Below are 21,715 nucleotides of genomic sequence, written 5' to 3' on the forward strand. Positions count from 1 at the left end.
GGTCAACAAGATTATGTCTATTTTGATTCTGAAAATGTTATCTTCCCTTTTTTACGGTGTAAAACAAATGATCTAATTGATTTTTAGTGAATAAGTGGTTTCAAACGGTAGGTTTCAGCTGTTGCACGAAACACTGTTGAAGAAATTCCGCAGGTAGCTGAGTGCCTCAAAAGTGCCTTTTTAATGTAAAATCGCACTTTATTTTAAAATAATTTTATTTTAGAATAATATATCAAAAGTCTTATCAGGTTTTTACGGGTACACTTGTTCTTAAATTTGTACATTAAAAAAAAAAAAAAAGACGGAAAATAACAAGACTTTTAAACTACGTCACTTCCTGTACAGTGGGCGGACCTAAGACTGACAACTAACCGAAGAAAAACAAAAACAAACAGAGCACGGAGGGGGGTTCTGGGGACGGTGAGTGCAATGGTCTTAAAATAAACCATATCTGTCAAAAAATACAGTATGATTAACCAGACCCAGTGTCCGCTTGTAGGATCTGAAATTAACTCGATTAAAGTAGCAGCACCGATGTAAACATACAGGGCACTTTGCTGCTTGATGCAGAACTGTTGTATTTCGAGCTCTTCTCCGAGCTTGAGGTAAACTGGGTACGGGTTTGAAAATGGTGAATAAAAATAACCCCGTCGCAGGTTCATCAATGTCGGCTACAAAAGTGTTGTTTTACGTGTTGTTTCGCTGGATCGTCATTGTGCAACAAGGCCTTGGAGTGGAGCTGTGTGTAGAACGGACTACGGTCACCGAACCTCGCTGAAAAAACGACTAAATTTTGTGTTATCTTGCTTGTGAGCCGAATTGACTGTCAAAAACTCTCTCATTTTCGGTTTCAAATGAGTATTCGTGCCCCTTGTTAATTCGGCTGTGTTAATTTAACAGTATTTAATCGCGTCTGTGTGCAAAGCAAGATTACGATAACCATCGTTGCCAAACTACACCGTGGAGGGCAGTAGCGAGTTGTAAAGAACTTAAATTAATTAATTTGGAAAAATAAACAGACATGCGCTTAGAGTTGATTATCTCAGTATTTTTTGCCTGTGGTGGAAAGTTTGTGTACAGAATCTTAATGAGATCTGTCCGTAATCCAAACACCCCCGAGTTACAAAAGCACAAAACAAACAAGAAAAAACGCTTGACCCTTGTCTTTACTCTTTTTGTGTTTGCCAAAGTTAAAACAGGCATGTCACAGATGTTGTCCAGTAACAATGACCAGCATGTTCTGCTTTCTAAAAAAAAAGTCAGAGAGCTATTCCCTTATCTCTGGGAAACATGCCTCATTATCTGGACTTAATGAGATAATTTAAGCGTGTTAACGTGTTGAAACTGATAGACATGCATTTCAGTAATAAAAAGAAAATAAGCCAAATGAGAAAATGAGCTTTTTATGTTGAAATAGCTGGATAAAAAGGTTAAGTTTTTTTTTTTTTAATACAAAAAAAAATGTTTCTGACAGCAGGAATATGTTGAATTAAAAGCGCCAATGTCTGCTCACACCCTCTCCTGTCAAAGAATAAGGTGTTAGGAGGTGTCAGTAATTATGTCAGAGCGGTCTCTCCACGTGAGTAGTTTTTAAATGAATGGTCTGCTCTCTGAAGGGAGTATCATGTCACTGCAGAGCAGCATATGTCAAACAGAGCTTTTCAAATGCTTGAAAGCTGTCGTTACAACACTGAATTGGATTAAATCCAAGATACTTAACCGCTTCCTTTACAAGGAGCACAGCTGTCACGCTGCCTTCCCTCTGTCAGCCCTCACGTTTCACTCTTGCTTTTCTTCAACTCAAAAACCATTATGTTTACTCGTGCACGCTTTCTGTGGTTTCCAAAGTCGTCTCTCACACTTTTCTCTCAGCAGAAGCAGCAGAGGAGAGGAGAGCAGTGATCTGATGTGTTGTTGAAAACAGCCTCTCCTTTGGTCTCTGCTACATCAGAGCTATAAATCATGTTCTGTGAAATAAGAAACTGTCTATGACAGAAACTTCAGACAGAGTCCGGACACAGTGTTCACTCAATTTGTAGACCCATCACCCCAGGTGGGGCTGAGTTTAAGTTGATCAGACCCAGTCTGTGTGTAACTGATAGGCCTGATCAGGGTCCTGGACACCTGAGTGCAGTGTGGGGGCATGTCAGGTCAAGGTTATGTGTTCTGTTATGAAAGATTTGATTGGGGAATTGCTCAAATCTTTCCAAAATCATCCTTGCATTCTCATTGGTTGATGAAGAATGCTGTCATGCAGGTAGAATTTCAGCAATAAACTTATTTTACTGCTTCTATCTTTACAGGAAGCTGGCACTAGTAGACTTTTTGTCATAGAAATAATTGCCTAGCCATAAGGAGTGACTTTTATTGTGATCCTTAACTCATACGGTTTTACACTCAGTCTCTCTGTTTGACTTGAAGAGCACATGGTGTCAGCTGAACACCTGCTCCTGTCAGTGCTGCTCTGCCTCTCACGTTTCTCTCCTGTTTATTTTAAGGTTAGTTTATGATGTGATGGGATATTTTTGGACCTGATGGGTTATTTTTACAGGTGGATAATTTAAGACCTTTTTATCTGGCACGTGCACAGAGGGAGACATGGAGAGACAAGCTCCAAAACAGGGAGAGGAATGTAACTGCTTATCAAGGAGTTTACAGTTTACACAGTAACTCTAAATGATCATGAAGCACAATTTCACATCCTGATTAATCCATTCATGTAAAGACATCGGCTGTAAGAGTTGTTGAGTTTTTGCTGAATGTACAGAGCTTTAACTTATGCACAGCCCAGGTGTGGTCTTGGAGAGTTTACTGGATATCCCGGGTCGGGCTAATATCTCAATACTTTTTGGCTATATCACAACACACATCTCAATTTAGTGATTTCTCCTCTAAATTAAAAAGAATATAATTTTTTTCCAAATCTTTTTTTAAGTGACATTTTTTTTGCAGATGACAACAATTTGTGAAGAAAAAGGGAAAATTTGTTTCCCTTCCCTCTTCCTACATACCCACCATAGACTGTGGAAAAAACGAAATATATAAATACATTAATGATTGACATAATAAATAAGTATATATATATTTATATATATATGAGTCCTGGTTTCCAGCTAGTCGATACATAACTTGTTCATAGCTTGTTATGCGTGGCCCGAATGCATGACAAGCTATTAACGGTGAAAACGGACCAGATTTAATGGAGGTTTACCCAACTATTACAGTCGCTAACGCCAGGATAACAGCACCTGTTTGGCTGTTTAAAGGCAGACATCAGGGATGCGTTTCTGTTTTGGAAGAAATATGCAAAGACAATGGATGATCATTTGGAAAGATGATGATGTGTAGCCATACAGCAAATTTAGATGTAGGAGACACAATATTTTTCAGTGAACAGTTGAGATGAGGTAGACAATCAAAGTCTCAAACCGGCGAGGCTCACTGCTGTCAGTTTTACAAGTTTGATTAGCTTTTTGCTATTATATGTCTGGGTCCTCTGAAGATCCATGTAATGAAATGTTGGAGTTCATAAACTGCTTTAAAAGTTGTTTATTGAGGTATTGGGGCATTGCTGCAACACTTGTTTTGCAAAGCATCTTTCATTTTACTGATTTTATAATTGAGGTTTTCTGCTGTGGGCTCGGAAACACCACACACATTCACTCTGTTCAAGATCGCCAAACTTTCTCTTTCTCTTTGTTTACATGATTGACTCACTGATAACAGCCCGTTTTGAATTCTGGTAATAAAATCTACATTTCTCTGGCTGAAAAACATTTTCTCGATCTTCTCTCAGTCACATCGTTACTGCTTGCCAGGTTAACACTGTTTATGAGTGGTAGACATGCGCAGTTTGATTTTTTTTTTAATGGGGTTTTCCATCAAAAATTATGAAAGAATATGATGATAATCTCACCTGCGTTGCTTTCAAAGTGTATTTAGTAACCTGGTCGATTATTTGCAGTCATGCATGCGGCTAATGCTGCAGCCAAACAGGCCGTTCCATAACAAAAAGTTAGGACTAATGGTCCCGTCTGTTTAATGACTAATTGTGCATACGGGCCCTGATCATTAATTCGATCCAGTTTTTAAAGGATGAAGGTGAGGTTGCTTTCTATTGTCTGAGAATAATTCTGAATCGTGTTTTTTTCAGATCACATATCTTAAATTAACTAGGAACAATTCTCAACGTACACAGTGCCAGAGTTTTGGTCAGAGATTTGTGATAAAGCTCATTTATGAAAGATGTTATTTATCCCAAAAGTCCCTAACCACCATTGTTCTTCAGTGTTTTCTCCAATATCTTTCTCACAATCCAGTTTGAGCATTTCTTTCCTTTTTAATTAAAAACAAAAAGAAAAAAACACGGACAATTCAGTGAAAGATTGCGTTGGAGAATCACATTCCTTGGACTTAACAACTCCATATGTGCCCAGCAGTGCAGTCCCCCAGCTGTGGAGCATAATATCTAACAGACTGCAGTCATGTAATCTGGTTTGAGCTGGCCTCAGTGAACTAAAGATACCTAAAGGTCCACAGTAGACAAACCTTTGTTTGAGAGTGTTCAGATCTTTTACGATGTTACTGAATACGCTTCAGAGATAAGAGACAATAAAACAGACACACCTGACTAAGAAACTGGAGATTTACATGTTTGAGACTAGTTGGTGCAAAAATCTGGTCTTAAAGGTTGAAAATAAAGGCAAAAAATTCCCTCTTTAAAATCTGAAATAGTGATTAAGAAGTTTTCCTGGTGTTTATCCCTGTCAGCCACAGAGCTCCATTGTTTTCCAACAACGATTAAAAACTCATCAATGACTCAGAGTGTTGTCGTTGGAGACATCACCATGAAAACAGTCTCTGTAGCTGCTGTCATGTTGATCTGACATGTCAGAGCTGTTGCTTTAAATACTCCCAAGAGCATCAAATCTGAGGCTAAAAATAGACCCTGACAGATAAAGCGTCTCCTTTTTAAGCAGTGATACAAAAAAAAAAAAAATCTGTGCCCAGCTGCTGCGGTGGAATGCTAAGCTCTAAAAGCTAAAAATGTATTTTATGACCTGTTTTTAAAGACTTTAATCTTTGGTTAAAAGTGATGTAAGAGCCTGATTCAGCAGCTGTGATTACTGACATGTTTGTGTGTGATTTAAGAATTTAAATGCTGTTTTCACGCTCTGCTCTTTATCTCTTCTTGTTACCGTCTCAGGGCTAAAACCATGGAGTCATCCTCTGACGAAGAGGAGGAACGCACCTTCATCCGGGTCCTCAGTGAGAAATACAACCCGGAGAACTTTCCTTATGGACAGGGAGTAGTGGTTATGCCCAGCCCACCTGGATCTCCTGTCAAAGGTACGGGGGGATGCAGAGAATAAAAACCCAGGGTCGTTGTATTTTCTGTAATTAGAGATAAAATGTCATAATTAACTGTTTGTTTGCAGATCGTCTCTTCTTGCCCAGCATACTCGTACTCAACTACTGTGGAATCACTAAAGCTGGTGAACGCTCAGACATCGCAGCTTTCTGTGGTCATGTGGTGGAGCTGGACCTGTCCCACAATCAGCTCAGTGACTGGACCGAGGTGTGTTTCCTTTAACACTTCATGCTAAGAAGAAAAGTCAAACAAGTGGAGCCAAGTTTTACGTCATGTTTCTGGAACTTTGGAGAAATAATGACCTCATGAATCTAACAACTCTGTGTTTCCATTGGTGCTGGCTGAACCAGCTGTGGTTGTGTTCACTCCATCACAGGCAGCCTCAGAAAGTAGCTGCTTCATGGGGTTGACATCTTTTTTAGAGAAGGTAGAGTTTCCTTGTCTTAGTTTTCAAAAAGTAAATCTTCATAGGTGCCATGGTGTGTTGTTAGCTGTCACAAACTGTAAAAGCTGTTTCAATTTAAAAAGAGGTTAGTTAATTCTGGGGAAATATCAAAACTAGAGTTGGTGGAAGCTTCAGGTTAATGTGGCAAAAAAGACTTGGATAGTGGGATTGGCAAAAACCTTAGAGGTAGTTGTAGGGACAATCCTAATTCTACCCCCTAGCTTTTGGTTTTGTGTGTGTACGTGTAATGAAGGGGTGTCCCAATTCTCCGTAAGATCAAGGGGAAGACAAAGACAAGCCGAGACCTCACTTAAAACCAAGGGGTATAACAAATTTCCTGATATTGAAATTTTTCTTTATCCAATATCCAATCCTTTGCTACTTCATGCTAACATTAGCCATGTTTTGAACTGTTGCAATCGCTTGTTTCAATGTTCTAGCTAACACTTAGGGTTGCCAACCGTCCCATGAAATACAGAAGCGTCCCGTATTTCACACCTAATCATTGCGCCCCGTTTTGAATCAATACAGTATTTTCAGTTTGCCTTGAACGTGGCACCATTCTACTCAAATTCAACATGAGATAGCATCTTCCCACTTAAAACGTCAGTTGGTTGGTTGATTTTAAGCGTGGAATAAGTGCTCATCTTTAATTGGGTGAGAGAAAATCACAGAAAATCAGAAGTAAACATGTATGTGTCTGTCGCTGCATCTGGGACTCCACCTCGTGCCCCATTGAAAAGCAAAGGATGCAAAAACAGACGTGAGTGAGAAAGCTTAAATGAATGACTTGACAGTGTGAGTGACAGTCAGTCGGTCATGGATACGGTAAGCTTATAAATAACTAAAAAAAAATTGATTACTTTGGAAAAGTTAATTCTACTAAAAGAATCAACAGAATGAGATTTTAAAAATTATTTTTAAGCTACCACAGTGTTTATATTTCTCAGATTATATATTTCTTGTCAATCCACGAAGAATACAGACATTTCAAAAGGGACGTGAGAAGTGGGGTGCTGAGGGTGCTGCAGCACCCCCTGGAGGTGGAAGAGGGGAAAAACTATATTTAGATTTTTTTTTACTGCTTTTTTTTCACACACATATTAAAACAAACAATAATGTATTCAACTTTGGGGAATAAAATACATTTAGGTACGTACGTATACGTAAAAGACGTCACGTTGTGTCTTGTCGTGTTGTGCCTTTGTGGTCAAGATGGGTAGAAGAGAGTGAGACCCAGAGAGTCTGTCAGCCTGGACTGTGGTGCAATAATATTTTGTTTAATTGGTTTGAAATAAACCCCTGATCCCGATTTGTTGGCACACAATGTCTGGTTATTTAGCTGTCTGCAGGCTCAATAAGAACCCGTAGAAAACCGAAAAAAGTCCAGATTTTTCGCTTGCTTGCATGCGCATGCGTTAGTATCCCCTAGTACAGCCCCCCCGGTATAAATGACTTCTCGCGTCCCTGTATTTCAAAAATACAACATGAAAAAAGTTTAATACAATATTGATAACCTGTAGCATTCATGACTTTGGAGAAAAAAAAATAATACAAAGGACAGAGGACTGAATACGTTTTGAAAAAATACTTTAAAATTCTTACTTACTGACATGAAACTTAACTAATACATCACCACAGCTGGTGCCCCACTCTGCTATCGGTAGACAGGAAACTAACTCCCCTGCTGCCGAGGGTGTTCCTTACTGCCTCAAAGGTGGCAACCCTGCTAACGCTGCGGTTACGGTAGCTACGTAAAATAGCTCCTGATTACTGTAATGTTTACTTAACGTTCACTTTTCGTGGCTTAGCTGCCTTATTACACATGTGACGCGGTGTATCATGGTGGTGTCTGTTTGGTGTGAGATTTTCACCCTAATCTGACATTAGTTTATTATCAGTTTGTAAAAATGTGTTTGGTTTGAAAGTGAAGAAACAGTCGCTCTGCCTCCAACAGCCAGCGAGCGTCCAGGTGAGATGACGTATTGGGGATCAAGTGGTGTCTCGTGTCTATGAAATGTTTTTTTACCCCTTCCTCTTGGCCCTTAAAACAGAGGACCAAGAGGAAGGCTAAGAATGACAGTTGGGATCGGCCCTTAATGTAGTTGTACCAAGCTTGGTTGATACCTCTTTACCACAAACAGATTTTTCTTTACTGTAAATAGGTCATGTTCAAAAAGTGTCATTTTATCTCATGTTTCCTCTTCTTTTTTTTCGGTTGCCAGGTCTGCACCATTGTCTCCAGCATCCCCCACCTGGACTTCCTCAACCTGAGCATGAACCCTCTGAGCAGCGTGAAGCTGGAGCCCAGCATGGCCGACGTTTTCTCCAGAGTCCGGCAGCTCGTTCTCAACAACACACACGTCAGCTGGGACACGGTGCACACACTCACTAAACACACTCCAGAGTAAGTCACGGAGAGTGTGAGGGCTGGTTTTTCTCTGTAGCCTTTTTAAAGCGTCTCTGATTGAGATGATTCTTTACATCCTGCAGGTTGGAGGAGCTCTTCCTGTGTCTGAACGACTACAACATGGTGTCCGAGTCCCAGTCGTCCTGTCCATCCTTACGCCTGCTGCAGATCACAGACAACCAGCTACAGGACTGGGCTGAAGTCAGGAAGTTTGGGAGGATGTACCCGGGTCTGGGCACGCTGGTTCTGGCCAACAACTGTTTAGACTCTGTGAATGACTCTAAGGAAACTCTGCAGCGTCTGTTCCCCAACCTGCGCAGCATCAACCTCAACAACTCAGGTCTGACGATCCATTTATCCACGTCCAGTTGTCTGTTTTATGGCGTTGACTGATGCTCGGTGTGGCTCTAAATCTCTGCCACGTCCTGTTTCTCAGGGCTCAGTAAATGGGAGGACATTGCGAGGCTGAATTTCTTTCCCAAGCTGGAGGAGGTCAAAGCGATGGGGATTCCCTTACTGCAGCCGTACACCACCCACGAGAGACGCTGCCTCCTCTTAGCGCAGTGAGTTTAATCATGACACGCAGATCAGATGTTTTCAGCTCTGCGCTGATTTATGAGTCCCTACAACTCAGATGAAATGAACAGAAATGACAGTTTTGCCTCTAAACTTCTCCAGAAACGTCCTTAGTCCAAGAGCTTTAACAAACACAAGTTATTCTTCAGATAATCAAAAGTTTCCTTGATTGTAATCTTTCTGCCCGTCTGCAGATTGCCGTCTGTCGGGGTCTTGAATGGCGGGAAGGTGTCTGATGGAGAAAGAGAGGACGCTGAGAGGTTTTTCATCAGGTACTACCAGGACTGTCCGGAGCAGGATCTTCCTGAGAGGTACGCACACTCAAGGTTTAGCATTTTTCTGCTTATTTAACGAAGAGGGACTGCTTTTTTTCAAGAATTTGACACTTCTGGGTTTATCACATCTCTCATATTTATAAGGATGTGAGTGTGAGTGGAGAAGATGATGATTTGATAGGGGTGCTCAGCAGTCACAGGAAGTTATGGCGTCCCATACTATAATGACTAGTCCAGATATCATTTGTAATTTTGTCAGCACAGCATGGCCACTCCCACTATGAGACCTGAACGGCCTGCAGTGAATGCTGCGTTCAAGTCCCATCAGCATAAAAAAAGAAAAGAAAAAAAAAACACTTTTTGACTGGGAAAATTTAAGAGTACCCCTCATGTCGGGAAAAAACGTGTTAACTCGGTCATAATTCTGGATTCTTACTGACTTTAATTGACACTCACAGACACTAGTAATGAAAAGCCAGCTGCAAAGAAGCCAAAGGGACTAAAGCTGCGTTTCCACCAAGCAGACCGGTTTGGTTTGTCTCAGTACGGCGCACATTTTGTGGCATTTCTACTGACGTATCCCTGGACAGAGCCCCAAATAACTGAGGAGCCGTCCCACTTTTTGGGACCCTTTCGTATGGGTGCCGAACTGAACTGATCCGCTCTCTGATGGTGGAGCTACAACACTGCAGACTGTTGATTGGTCGAAAGAATCATCACTTACCGTGTGACAGCAGCTGTATTTCTCCTGGTGGCTCACAGACTTCTCTGAAACAAAGCTTGATTGTTCTTTGTATCAAAGAGCTACATGACAATCACAGAGAGGACGAAATGCTGCAAGTCTTCATCTATGCTCTTTGTTTACTGTGTCGCATTTTTCTTCTTTGTTGGATTTATTAGTGGGGTAAACTGTGTTGCGCTGCTACAGCGTCGCGCTATTATTTAACAGCTGCGGCTTTCAGCATCTGGCTTATACGCCGCCTGGAAACGCAAACTGGATCAGGCTTAACTGAACCAAACCATGCCTTCTTAAATATCGGTATCGGCCGATATTAACTCATTAGCTGCCGGGATTTTCAGAGCATCTTGAACGATTGTTCAAGACCCAAATAATCTTGTTTTCTCTGACTATGTAAACACTAAAACTACCTAAGAAGAGTGGACTCTCTTCCTTTATGTCTCTCTTCCTGTTTTTGATCCAAAAAAACAGACAAAACAGACTTTTCTGATTGTGTTCATCCCGGGTGCTCCATGGTCGTTTTTTCTCGCCCTTTTTCTCTGTGAACTACTTCGACACATCATCTCAGATTGTTTTTCTTTTTTTCACCAATATTGATATCGGTAAATAGCGGTTATCAGCCATAACAACAATATTAATACTGGTATTGGCCAAAATTTTCACCTCAGTGCATCCCAATTTTCATTTCAATGGAACCATAAGCCGATGAATGGATAGAATATAGTTTATAAAATTTATGTCATGATCACAGGTAAATATTTAAATGTCTGCATGTGTTTACAGTTATCGGTATTGGTTTAAGAAAGAAGTTATCATGCATCCCCAGGGTTTGATGATGAGAACTAACTCCAAAATTTCAGTTTTTGTTAACAACTGATTTCTCATTTAAGCCTGAAAAGTTTGTCATCCTTTGATGACGCCTGAAGAAATGTTAACACCTGAACACGAATAATAAAAATGGAAAAGCCCTCCTCTGTGGCTGACAGCAGGGAAATAATTGCTCACGCTCTTCTCCGGCTGCGTTCCACTTAACCTGGGCAGAATGTTGGAGAAGGATTTGTGAAGGAAGGTGTAGTCCCTGACTGGGGGAAACTAACCTTTGGGAGACAATGCCACCAGTCTCTGCCTGCTCAATGAGTCCTTTGTGCCGGGAATTCTCTGATTGGAAAACTGATACAGCAGCGAGCAGGATGATTTTCTTTTTCCTTATGTGTACTCCTCTCCTGTCCTCGCGCTGACACATCGATCTGATCCTTATGTCACTGTCACACCCAGAGCAGAAAGAAGCTCCGAGGTGTGTTTTCTGATTGCACTGAGCATATCTTAAACCATACCCATCATGCTTTGCTGCAAACACCCAGTGTCCTCCTGCGTCTGCTTTCTTCTTCTCTGTTTTAAACTCTGCATTCAAGGTCTTGGTTTGCAGCCAGGTTCTCAGCATAGGTCTGAGGTTAGGGATCACCTTGACTGCGTGTGGGTGTTTTAGGGGTGTCCGACACGCTGGATGGGCAGTGAACACACCACTATCCTCTTTCGAGCTGTGGCCTCGCAACCCTGAGAGATCACAGCGCAGCAGGGAGGGTCACAGCCTCTCAGGTTCACAAATGTTATCCAGCCAAGCTTTGGGTAACTATAAACGCATCGCATGCTGAAAAATCAGACGGAGAGGCTGATAAATGTTATAATCTGAGGGAAGATTAAGGATTTTGGTACAAGGAAGCAGGTTTGTTAAGGAAGAAAAGAGAGGAAGGATTAGGAGCAAGGAAAGGAAAGAAATCTGAGAGTTTCCAGTGAGACTCAGAGAGGACTGGATCTAGGGGTGGGCGCAGTATTTTCGCAGTATTTTTCCTTCATATCGCGATAACGGTATTATATCACGGTACTGTACTGTAATACTGTACTAGAAAAAGACTTTTGCCCACACTGTGCTTTTGGAAGAGAAACTTATCCCATTTCAAGCTTGAAATGACTGTACTGGTGAGCAAACTGGGTCTGGGGAAAGAAGAATATTTACAGACACAAATAACTTTTTGTAGTTTATTAAAAAGGGTGAGCAATTGACTAATAACATTTTGGATGCCAATAAATTTGTAAAAATTCATATGACTCGTTTTTTGTTACAGGAGTTTTCCTAAAGTTATGTTCTGTCTGTTTTCTGAAGCCTGTAAGGTTGTCTAATGAAGCACTAAAGGTTTCTGAGCTTTTATTCCTCTTAACACTGCTGCTGTAATACAGACAGCTGTTGCATGAGACATAAAGTTTCGATGACGTGTTTTTACGCCACCATCATGTTTTTTCGGACAACAAACAGACACAGAGATACTGACAGATCAGTGATTTTGACTAAAGAACAGAGGGCGAGAGTTTGGACTCAGAGCCTGAACCACGACCAAAGAAACAACAACTTTTGAGGCAGCTGCTCGGTCTACAGCTTTATCAATCCAAAGTAGGATTCCTGAATCATTTAATGCTGTTTTAAGATATTTAAGATATTTACCATCGTCACCCACAAGGAGTAAAAACAACAACCTGTCCGCGCTCTGGTTTCATCCTCTGAACAAGAATCTATCAAAGGCATTTCATAGCTACATGTTTATTGGACAAAAAAAGTGAAAACAAACTTAAAGCAAACTAGCACAACACTTGTACATTTCATCGGCAGAAACACCTGCTAACATAACAGTGGCCACTCTGTTCGGACGCACTGGAGCAGTCTGGTTATTTATGTCTAAACTCTGTCAAAGCTCTGCAAAACTCATATTTTTGTTTCACGTATTTTATTGATAACGATAATAATCGGGAAAAGTATTAGTTTTGATGCTACGAGGGTATGAAGCTCGTTAGACCATAAAATCTGTAATTTAGCCGCACTATTGCTTCAGCTGCAGGGTTCAAAGCGTGTGAAAAATGTAGCGGCTCACAGTCCGCAAACTACGGCTTCAGTTTGATTCAAAACGTTTATTTTGATGCCACTACTTTTGTTAAAAATGGTTGTATCACATTTTAGGTTTTGAGGTTTGACCATAGAAGCTTACCTATAGTGATGAACAGCCTGTGTCCGAAACAGGTTAACTGTTTACTTCATCACATCACTGACTCGGTGCTACTGGACTTAAAGGTGTATTTTCAGAACGGCAGGGTTAGGGTTAGAAACGTGTCTTCTCACGCCCAGAGAAATAAATCTCCCACATAGATTAACCACTACTTGGACTAAATTATGTGCAACAATGCTTTACCGCGGTAATAACGGTATTGAAAAAATTATTAATCTTAAAACTAGTCGTCCTTCGATGAAGACGTGAGTGAATAAGGAAGGAATAAGCACCAAACAGGAGATTTCTAAAGTCCGTTTGTGCTCCAGATCCAGATCTTTCTGTGCTGGTAAAGAATGTTGGACCCACTAACTGGAATGCTCGTAGCATTATTTGCCACATAAAACCAGCTTAAATGACGCCTTTTAGCAAAATGACTTCTCTCAGAATGGCACTTTGTGCACCGTGGCCTTAGAGGAGAATTCCCACAAGTTTTTGGCCAGCGCCCCTCGGCCAGGGGGGGATTGGCTTTGTGGGGGAGTTTTTTCGGGAAATTGCTTTGATTGGCCCAGCTGTTACAGTAGCTTTGAAAGCGCAGGCCTTTTCTCCTGGATTTTATTTAATCGTTGCTCCTTATCTCGAACACGCATTCCCCTGAGGTGGCTGAGAGCTTTCTCACGGCAGAGCAGGAGGCAGAGGGCTCTGTTTTTCTCTGCCTCCTCGGCACAGATCGCGGTGCGTTTCCATCCACGTGTTTTCATGCTGGTTTTTAATTTACTGCCTGGTTGGGAATGTGCGGATCGATTTGAGAAGTTTGAATATCGACTGATTAGCTGTTTGTTCAGACCACAGCGCTGCCTCTGCCGCCTCTACGGATGAGAAAACCGGACGTTCTTCTTTTGGCTGCAGGCCGCTGCTCCACCAGAAAGAACAGGAGATTGCATAACTACAATGTCCCTGGGTTTAGTCCAGGGCCGGGCTTTTGTTGCATCTCAGCCCCCTCAGTACTTAAGTCAAAGACAAAAAACACCTCACGACTAGAAGGGATGAATTCACACTTTTACTTTTTAATGCAAAAACTGCTGAAAGGTTCAATGTATAACAACAAAAAGTAGAATTTCAGGAGTAAATTTGTCATATTTCTTTGCACAAATGTAATAAAATAATCCTGGTCGTAATAAGGGATGCACATTTGATTTTTTACTGATATCTGATATTTTACAACTCTCATTCAGCCGATACCAATACCAATATTTTTTCCACAAACCTAAATGCTGAGTATATCAACTTTCTCCTGTATTGGAAGTAGCTTACAGTTTAATGGTGCATACTCTTATCACATTTGTTATGTATCATTTGTTTCTTGTGCAGAATAAGAAATATTTTAATAATAAAACTTTGACATAGTTAGTAAACATCACCTCTGTTCACAGGGAACATGTTGGAGTTGCCTAAAATTTCTGTTAATGATATACAGAGAATCTTCCAGGTATCTAAAAAACCATGTAGCACATTGTATAGAGGCTTTAAAATGTACATGTCTTCATTTCTTTGGAGCTTTGAAGGTAATTTTCTAACGCTAGCTAGCCTGAGCTAGAAGCCTTGTGTTGAAAGTTGAGAGTTTCAGGTAAATCATACTTTAAAGTAAGTGTAATCATGTGTACATACCTCTCACTTCATCTGTTTGTACTTTTATGAAAGCATAAGGTAAAAACGAGGCTACAAGAGATCACCCTGAGAGTCACTGATACAGAACTCTCTTACGAGATATATGTTAGCAGGTAGCATACATCGATAAAGCTTTGTTTTTCCAGCAAAATAGCAACTTTCATCAGTAAACACACCAAGTATCATAGTCTCACACAAGAGAGTCAAATTTAATCCATTCAACATATTATACAGCTCTTCATGTACCAAAAACAATAAAGAGCACTTGGCGCCAGCTTGATGCTAACGTACATCAGGAATTCCACTAATATGCTAGTGGTTAGCATACATCGATAAAACTTTTTCCAGCGGATTATCAACTTTCATCAGTGAACACACCAACATATGTACATAATCTCCTCACAAGAGATTCATTTTCAGTCCATTCAGCGTGTTATATCTCTCCTACAGCACACAGCAGCGGTTTGGAGACGGCTAAAAGAGCTGTCATCCCGTCTTGAAAAGAATACCTATGTACAATAACATGTAATCTCCTCAAGCGCATAAAAAATCAGCCAAAATTAAAAACATGAACATAACTATTAATATTAACCATACAGCAACAACGAAAATGCACTGTTTTGGATGATGCCATCGGATTTTTAAATGGATATACGTCATGCTCACTTGTGCATAAGGCCTGTTTACCCTTTAACACTTGAACCTCAAAATGCCTGCCTGGACCTTTTTGCTTATTTTGACTATAAAACTGCCAAAGAATGTCCTGTGAGTAAATGCTTTGCCCAGTTTTTGGTCCAGGGTACTTTGAACTTTCAATACTTGGAGTTATTTCTAATTTACTGCATGCTAAGAGTAAAACACTTTAAATGAAGAAAAACACAAAGACAGAAATGGATTTAGAGGTTTAGTGAAGGAGAAAACAGCAATCAAACAGCAGGAAGAGATTTTACAGGATGAACTTAGAACATTAAAAGACATGTGTGCATTAACATTTCTAAGCATTGTCTCTTATTTTGTAAATTTAAAAAGTTGCTGACAGCATCACCGGAATCTCCAGCATCAACACAGCTCTTTCTGTCCTCACACACACACCTGAGGATGGCTGCTCCTGGTCACGGGACAAAATGAAAGTGAGAGTAAAAGAGAACGAGATTCAACTAGTTATGTTTTGCCTGGCACCTCTACGAAAGGGTCCCAAAAAGTGGGACGGCTCACCTCGATTACTCGGGGATCTGTCCCAGGCTTAGTGGAAATGCGGTATAGTACATGCCATGCAGCGACAAACCAAACTGAACCACTTGGTGGGAACAGGGCTTTGCTCATGGGGACCAGTTCCTTATTTCTTCCTGCCTAGCACCAAATTTTCACCAGGGGTGCAACTATTCTTCATTCCTCTTGTGGTGTCAGATGCCGCAGGCTTTCAGGGTGTAGATACATCAACACCAAACATAAACTATCTCATAGATCTGAACTGATCTCTACTTCCTCCCAGGTACCACACTCTTGTATCCAAGTACGGTCAGCTGGCGCCTCTGGCGGAGGTGGACCTGAGCCCCCGCTGCACCATGGTGGATGTCCGCTTTGGAGACAAGGTGGAGGCCGTCAGCCTGCGTCTGGAGCAGACGGTGGGCGACCTGAAGAAGCAGCTCAAAGCTCTCCTTCAGCTGCCCAGCAACGGGATCCGGCTCTTCTACATCAACCGGGAGATGTGTTCGGTCGTGGGACCCGAGGAGCTGAAGTGCGGCACGCGGGCGCTGCACTCCTACAGGATCCGAGACGGGGACGAGATCCTGGTGGTGCCGCGAGTGAAAAGCCGCAGCAGCTCGTCGGATCTTTGAGACCAGAATCCTGCTGCTGGCGGAGAAAACGGGAACACCTACTGGATACCAAGTATTGACTTGAGCCTTTTTAGATTAAAGAGGAACTTTTTCAGCCTTGAATGTAAAGATGTTTGCTGTCGACCACATAAAACAAACGTATACAATAATGTATTTGCACATCAGAGAATCTGCAGTCAGAAAGATCACAGATTTATAGATGCTTTAGCCAAAACTGCAGCTTACACCTCAGTGGTTAAAAAAATATTATGCAATTAGTCCTCTATGAGAAAAAGCTGCCATCGCTAGCAATTACAAATTGCACATTGATTTAAAATCTAAAACATTTTAAATAGTAGTGTTTGATCCCCGTGGGTTCAGGAAGTAGATGAGAATGAAACGTCCCTTTGCTTGTTTGAGTCGCTGGTGTCTCTGCTGCACCATGCGCAGATTTTCTTAAAAAGAGTTAAAATTTGGTGATTTAAAAGAAGCTATTATTTGTAAGATTGAATTTCTGAAATGTCAGCTAGATATTCAGAAGCTTGTTTTCCTTTTTTATTGCAAGGCCTGGTGAGCTCGGTTTACTTCCTGCTAGTCTCTACATGGCTTTTTCACACTGAACTGAGTCTATTGTACATTTGCATCAGTTGGATTTAACTGTTTCGTGGTGTAAATGTTTGGCTAACTTTGAAGTAACTTTTTCTAACCCGGGTTTTTCTAACCTGGACTCTTTAAGGCGTTTCGTTTCCAGGAACTTGAGCTCAACACAAGTCTCGCCTTGCTTCTGCCCGTCACTCTCTCTCGGCCGTGAAATCTAAAGATAACCCCGAGCTTGAAAAACACAAACTGTGTGTGTTGGGAATAACGTGGAGCACATAGCTGCTGCTCAGTCACGATGTCCTGGCAGAAAGACGAGACACGTCTGAGGTGAGCGTGGGTCTGGGACGAGGAAGAGGAGAGGTGTCGATGCTCGAGTTACTCCTCCCCCCTCTTTTTCCCTGCGAGCTGAGAAACGTCGAAGCCTGGTCTGTATGGTAACCTCACACCAGGCGCTGTGTCACCGACACTTCCGCTGCATTTGGGTTAGAAAGGGTTCAGTCAGCAGACTCATGCCCCTCACCCATTCACCTCAGTCTCTCCTTTACATCCGCCTTACAAACCTGACACCTCCAGTGTCTGCAGTTTCACAGGAAACACAGGACGGGTGGGGGGAACAATGGCTGACTTTGACTTTGACTACTTTCAAAATCAAAGAATAGTTAAAAAACGCACCGGACTGCCTCTTGTAGTGCAACTCCAACATGGGCCTCCAGAATTGGATCTTTCTTGAGCAATGTGAGACTTTATTATCATGCTTTTCCCTGAATCAAAGATGCTTCTGCAAAACAATTGTGCAAAAAGCTACTACAGGTAGTTTGAGTCCATTGAAGACACATCTTATGTAGGCAACAGTCTTTTTCTGAGCTGACCAGTGGTTATACAGCGAGACTTTTTTTCTTCTGACAACAAGCATTCACTCAGAAATGGGAGACAGTGTCTGTAAACAAATTATAAGAAATGAAGTGTAGCGTTTTTTTGTTGTTTTTTTTTGAGAAAGAAATTAATAAAAAAAATCACCATAAATTGTTTGAAATTGTGCTAAAGATAAAAATGTAAATATGTTCCTTTATTTAGCCAGGGCTAGCCGTAAGTCTTGTGGACGGCAGACGTCTAACGGGAGCCTGAACACCCCCAACACCAGAAGATTTTCCAAAACTGTCCACAGAGGTGTCTTCAATGGAAGCCCATTTCCGTCGGTAATAATAAGGGTTAAAAAAAGCTGAAATTGTGAGATAATAAAGTCATAATTAGGACACAAAAAGTCACAAAAATGAGACAAAAAGTTTAATTATGAGATTCATGTGCTCTCCCCCAAAGGGCCAGGGCACTATTGTATTTGGTCTGTTTCTTTCTTCTTCTTCTTCTTCTTCTTCTTCTTATTCAATCGCCACTAAACCGCTTGTGAGACCCCCTAATCATGCAACAAAAACTCACCAAAATTGGCACATACTTACTTATTGGCAAAAATTTTGATATGATACCAAATTTGACCCCCCAACATCCCATAATATGCTCTCTAGTGCCATCTAGGCACACTAAAATGGCCCTAGCAGCCAGTAGGAATATCATAGAGAGATTAAACTAATGTCAAAATGTTTTTCTCATTGAGACACAAAAATCATACACTGACACCCCTGATCTATCTCCAACAGGAAGCCAGCAATGTGCCTTTCAAAATAAGATTTTGCCACATTTTTACCCTTTTTGCAAAATGTACCTCCTCCGAAACCGTAAATGGTAAAGGCTTGAAATTTGCTCGCATGACAGACTAGACCTTGCTCTATAAAAGTTCTTATAGAAGTTTTAATTTCAGACTCAGTTTTTTGAATAACAAGCCCTCAAAGTCGGTGACCCCACAGAAGCCCTCTCAGCTCCCTCCATTAGAATTAATAGGACTGGAGCTTCCAGCTCCATGCAAGCTGCCACATTTGGGCCTTTAGATAAAAAAGTAAACGTTTGACAGCTTTAAAAACAACATGGATGGATTCCTGGCAAAATTCCCTACAAAAAAAAAACATATTTTTTACAGCCATTAGGTCAACATTGTGGCCCCTATGAGGAGTTGTTTGTAAAACTTTTGTGAATTTCACTCCACTCTCTGCTGCAGTTGATGATGTCACACTGATGAGGAGTTCCGTGCAGCTGGTCATGTGACTCAGCAGAGGAAATAATACATAATATCAACTGTTTCAACACTAAGAGGGTCAGAAAGGGATGAAACCCGTCCAACGCTGCTTTCAGCTTTAATTTTGACTTTTTATCTCATAATTATGACTTGATTATCTCATCAATTCAACTTTTTAGTCTTGTTTTGTTTTTTTTTCACAAGTGGAAATGGGCTTCCATAACCTTTAGTCTTCGCATTCATATGTAGAATCTGTTCACCAGGATTTCAAAGGCTCGGACTGATGTGGAAAAACTTGAAAACTCCTCCCTAAACAGCTCTGCTTAGCATTAAACCAGCCAAACAAATCTGCAGCTTGTCATTTCTCATGAAAAAAAAAATGTTTTTACGGTAATATCTCAACAAAAGCTAAATTTTTGAAGTTTGTTGCTTGCCTCATGTGTAAATCTTGACATCTTCAGGCTCCTCTTGAAGGAGTTTGTGTAGCTTCACAGACAGAAGCATTTTCTTTTCCTGTGCAGAGAAAAAAAACAGGAAGGTGGGACTGATGTGAGCCTCTACATGAAATATTTCTTCTCTTTTTATTAGTGCATGCTGGGAAATGATCCAGCCTGCATGACTTTGAATATTTCTGATATGTGTCAAAATGCGTTGAATGTATTCAGTGTAAATTTGACCATTTGTCGTACATTTTTGAAGAAAAGAAAAGTTTTTAAAGTTACCAGATGAGACTTTTTATCCTATGAATTAGAGTGCCATGAGTGTGGAGGAGATTTTAAAGTGAGCTCTGAAGCTAAAGGACACATTATACCAGTCAAATGTGGACTAACCTTGTGTTGAAAAAAGCTGTTTGAAACTTTTTTAAAGTTGGAACCTGCATCTCTCCACTGAGTGTGTGAAATAACTGGAGATCTAAACTTTGGGGGGTTGTTGTCTGGAGTTCACTTGATGATATATATAAATATACATAAGTTGCTGACATGGGGAGTTGTGGGGTAAGTGTGACTTGTTTTGTTTCAGTAGGTGAGTTGGTCTTTGCATGTTCTCTCTTGATGTGTTGGATGTAAAAAGCGTAACAGATGTGTCATTTCAGGGAACAAAGTTTGTTGTGGGCATTTGTAATTTTGACACTTTAAAGATATAATCTAAGCTTCTCTTACCCTCTTCCTTCAGTAATACCAAATACAAAGATTATTGACAGATTGAAACTCTAAGTGATGCTCTCAGTTTGCCTTGTGCTGTTTAAAGTATGGGTTTAATTTATATCACGTTTGTAGTTTTTTATGTATCTCGATATTTCATTGTAATTTTTCTTCTTTTCTTGAGATCATATTGCTATTTCCTCACCTGTCAAGTATAATGGTGCTCTTACCTCTCTTAAAACAATAAATTAAAAGAAATTCATTGCTCTCATGTGTGACATTTCCATACACACCCCAAACTCTGTGGACTTGTACGGATGGAAAACAATCACTCAGCAATCTTTGGTTCTAATTTAACAACTTCTGCCAAACTTTGTTGGCTCTTGGCATCTTCTATCTTCAGTGTTTTGGCTTGCAGGTGGTGATTGTGTACCACATTCAGCATGTTGAAGAAACTTCCCACTTTATTGTGTTTCCTCATACAGCTCACATGCAAAACTATCAACTATCAAGGGAGGAAAACCTCGACTTCACATATGAATTCCAGACAACCAGGTCCTGACTTTGTCCAGTCCTGTCCTTTGCCTGCCTGTAATTGGGTTGTGGGTGTGAAACCTAATCAAGGCCTTGCACACACACAGAATATCCCCCCACCATTCGTTTTTAAAAATACTTTCATCCACACGCACCAAGCAAATCTGGCTAATCCAGATGAACCCACTGTCATTTAGTTGTGACATTTGAGAACCAAAAACTTTGTTTTCCAGTGTCTACACAAAACCAGAGTTTTCCAAAATCTTCTGGCCGGAGTTCTGAGAAGACATCAGTTTCCGACGTAAAACAGCAGTTTCGTGTGGACGACAGGCCTAATCATATAAAAATATGTGGTTTCCCAAATACCCGGCTAAATGTGAATATGGCCTTAGAACAGTGGTTCCCAATGTGTGGGTTGGGAAACAGGTAGGGGGGTCTTTAAATATCCATTAGGATAAAAAAAAAATGGCAAAATTCATCCACTATTGTAATAATGCAAACAAAATCTGAGGGTTACAACTTTTTGTTGTTGTTGTTGCAAGCTTCAGACAAGAGAAATAAGGCCACACAGAAGTGCACACAACCGCAGTTCTTTGAGATTTCAGCTAACAAAACCGGTTTAATGGGACTAATAAACGTATTCACAGCCTGGTTGAAAAGATTGCTGGGGTCCAATTACCTCATTTCTCTATCACCACAGTCTATAGGGGATGAACTTTGTATTTAATAATTCAGCAGTTTAAAAGATTAAAGATCACGAGTTAGTCCAAAAATTGGTACCGTTAAGTACCGATACAGGTTGCTACACTGCAAAAAAACCCAGAAATCTTATTAAGTGTTTTTGACTTTTTTTCAGTATAAAATATCTTTTTAGACTTAATATGGGTCAGATTCAATTGATTAGCCAAATAAAATGTCTTGTTTTAAGTTAATTAAAGACTTAAGTGAGGTCTAAATTACTCATTACAAGTCAAAAAATCT

The 21,715-nt window shown here is 40.7% G+C and overlaps 1 protein-coding gene across 1 annotated transcript; it reads left to right on the forward strand.

The window, feature by feature from the left end:
* The first annotated feature begins 329 nt into the window (after window positions 1-329).
* On the forward strand, window positions 330-20,460 carry LOC141791510 (tubulin-specific chaperone cofactor E-like protein). Its single transcript, XM_074672045.1, has 8 exons — window positions 330-420; window positions 5,207-5,349; window positions 5,439-5,578; window positions 8,042-8,223; window positions 8,310-8,566; window positions 8,663-8,789; window positions 8,997-9,113; window positions 16,009-20,460. Exons 2-8 carry the CDS (start codon window positions 5,217-5,219, stop codon window positions 16,352-16,354), a joined length of 1,302 nt encoding a protein of 433 aa, XP_074528146.1. The 5' UTR covers window positions 330-420; window positions 5,207-5,216; the 3' UTR covers window positions 16,355-20,460.
* The last annotated feature ends 1,255 nt before the right edge of the window (window positions 20,461-21,715 follow it).

Source organism: Halichoeres trimaculatus, unplaced genomic scaffold, assembly GCF_033239565.1.
Source record: "Halichoeres trimaculatus isolate MK-OKI-2021-1 unplaced genomic scaffold, fHalTri1.1 fHalTri1_scaffold_6, whole genome shotgun sequence".
NCBI classification, from domain to species: domain Eukaryota; kingdom Metazoa; phylum Chordata; class Actinopteri; order Labriformes; family Labridae; genus Halichoeres; species Halichoeres trimaculatus.